General features: G+C 36.0%; 1 protein-coding gene across 2 annotated transcripts in view; it reads right to left on the bottom strand.

Moving 5' to 3' along the window:
• Positions 1-2,194, bottom strand: part of Adk (adenosine kinase) — a 396,625-nt gene that overhangs the window by 205,513 nt on the left and 188,918 nt on the right. For both annotated transcript variants that reach the window (XM_021203140.2, XM_029541565.1), the window contains exon 6: positions 276-384. In XM_021203140.2, the coding sequence (XP_021058799.1) occupies positions 276-384 (109 nt within the window). The remainder of the gene's footprint in view (positions 1-275; positions 385-2,194) is intronic.

The following is a 2,194-nucleotide window of genomic DNA, read 5'->3' as shown; positions in this document are numbered from 1 at the left end:
TGCATATGTAGCAGAAGATGGCCTAATCGGCCATCATTGGGAAGAGAGGCCCCTTGGTCTTGCAAACTTTATATGACCCAGCACAGGGGAATACCAGGGCCAAGAAGTGGGAGTGGGTGGGTAGGGGAGCAGGGGCGGGGGTGGGGTATAGGGAACTTTCAGGATAGCATTTGAAATATAACTAAAGAAAATAATAAAAAAAAATGAACACATATAAGCAACAGCTATAGCCTGTCATGTTTTAACATGGACTCCAAATAGGAGCTGACACTTACAGCTATGTAGTAAACTTTGGCTTTTTCTACCAACATCCAGTTCCTCTCCAGGTCAAGGTGTTTCTCCTTCTTATAACAATTGGCGGCAGCAAGGTTAGCAACAAGGGACCTAAAAACCCAAGACAAAGGAAATGCATGTTACTTATAAAAGAAGAAAAACCTTCAGGTATTTCATACAGACAGGAACAAATTCCTCAAAAGTTGATATTGCTGATGGTGAAGAAGGGGACATGTTTGATGCCCTTAAGACAAATACATGGTAACCAGTGATACCTCAAATTATAAGGCCAGTGTATGAGTCTTTAAACTCCAAAATAAGGTTTTAATATATAAATACAGTTCAAAATGCAGCTAATAAATAGGGGGCTAGGTCATTCTGAAATAGGAAATCTACATAAACCAAAATTTCATTTTTATGGTAAAATTTTTTTATAAAAATATGACCAATGAACTATAATTGACTAATTAAATGTTTTAAGAGCCCAATATGGGATTAATTTCATAAAATGCACATATAAATATAGGTCATATTACTGTGAGAAATAAATTTGCAACTATTACATTTTAAGGACTGGAATCAATTAGAACAAGTTTCTATAGCTGAAAACTCCTGGGCGGGGTGATTTTTATAGCTGGAAAATTTAACCAGCATACTAGATTTAAAATCTGGCTATTAAGTGCCACTGAAATTGCTTAATTTTAACCCAACAATTCAACTTAATGAAGTAAAATATTTACATTTCACGTAATATAAATCCCCCTTCATTCAGATCGGATTTATAAAATTATTTAGCATTTTTCACTATTACTAAAAATTAAAATTGTAAGAATTATGCACTATAGGAAATGATGTCATCATTTGAGACCTGGGGTATTTAGTTCCTCCAGCTAAGAGAAAAGTTCCTCTTCCAAAACAATTTTCCACTCATCCTTATCTTAATTTATTTCTGAATTTGGAATCTGTTTATATTGAAATAAAAATAAGAAACTATGAGAAACCTCAACAATACACTCAAATATGAATCATTTGAACTCCGATATTAAAAACTCAGTACTATTCCTTTCGTTTGGTGTCAGGGATCGAACCCACTTCTAATTTACAAACAACCTAATAGTGATGTCAGAATTTTTCATTAAAACACATTCTTGCTAACTTTTATTTGAATAGCAAAACTATATTTGAGTTATAAGTTTTAATTAACAGAAGCTGGCAGAAAGACAAATCTACGAATTCTGTCACATTCCAGCATTGATATTATAGATTACAGAGTGCCCTGCCCACCCCCACAGCCCCCGCAAGAGTTCTTCCATGTTTTTTCCTTACACTCCAGACAAGGTCTCCCAGATCCCAGGCTGAATCTGCATGCACAATATACCAAGATGGCATTAAACCTCGCATCCTTCTGCTTCTACTTCCTGGGTAGGGTGCTAGGATTATGGATATGGGTTACCACATCATGTTTACGCAGTGCTAGAAACAGAAGCCACGACTATGTATACCGGGGTGGTGCTCTTCCAACTGTCCTACATCCCCAGCCCCAATCCCATCTGAGCAACACAGGTTTCCAAAGCCATAATACTGGTGGGTAAATTGAGTTTTTACATCTTTAAAACTTAATAATTGTTCAAACAGCAATTTAGTATATAAAGACAGTTTAACAATTTTATTCTAGCCTTTGTGATGTCAGAAAGAAAACTTGACCCATTTATTATTAATGGGAAAAATAACACTTGAAACTTAAAATCTCTTTCAGGAAAGCTACAAGAGGCAAAGCTCTAAACAAGTACATCTGAGCAGTGGATAGCTGAACACAGAGAGACCTTGGTTTGAATGATGAATAATTGATCGAGATGTGAAAACTATCCCCTAATTTCTCTCTCTCTCTCTCTCTCTCTCTCTCTCTCTCTCTCTCTCTCTC

Source organism: Mus pahari, chromosome 8 (assembly GCF_900095145.1).
Source record: "Mus pahari chromosome 8, PAHARI_EIJ_v1.1, whole genome shotgun sequence".
Lineage (NCBI taxonomy): Eukaryota > Metazoa > Chordata > Mammalia > Rodentia > Muridae > Mus > Mus pahari.
This window is presented reverse-complemented; position numbering and strand designations above follow the sequence as displayed.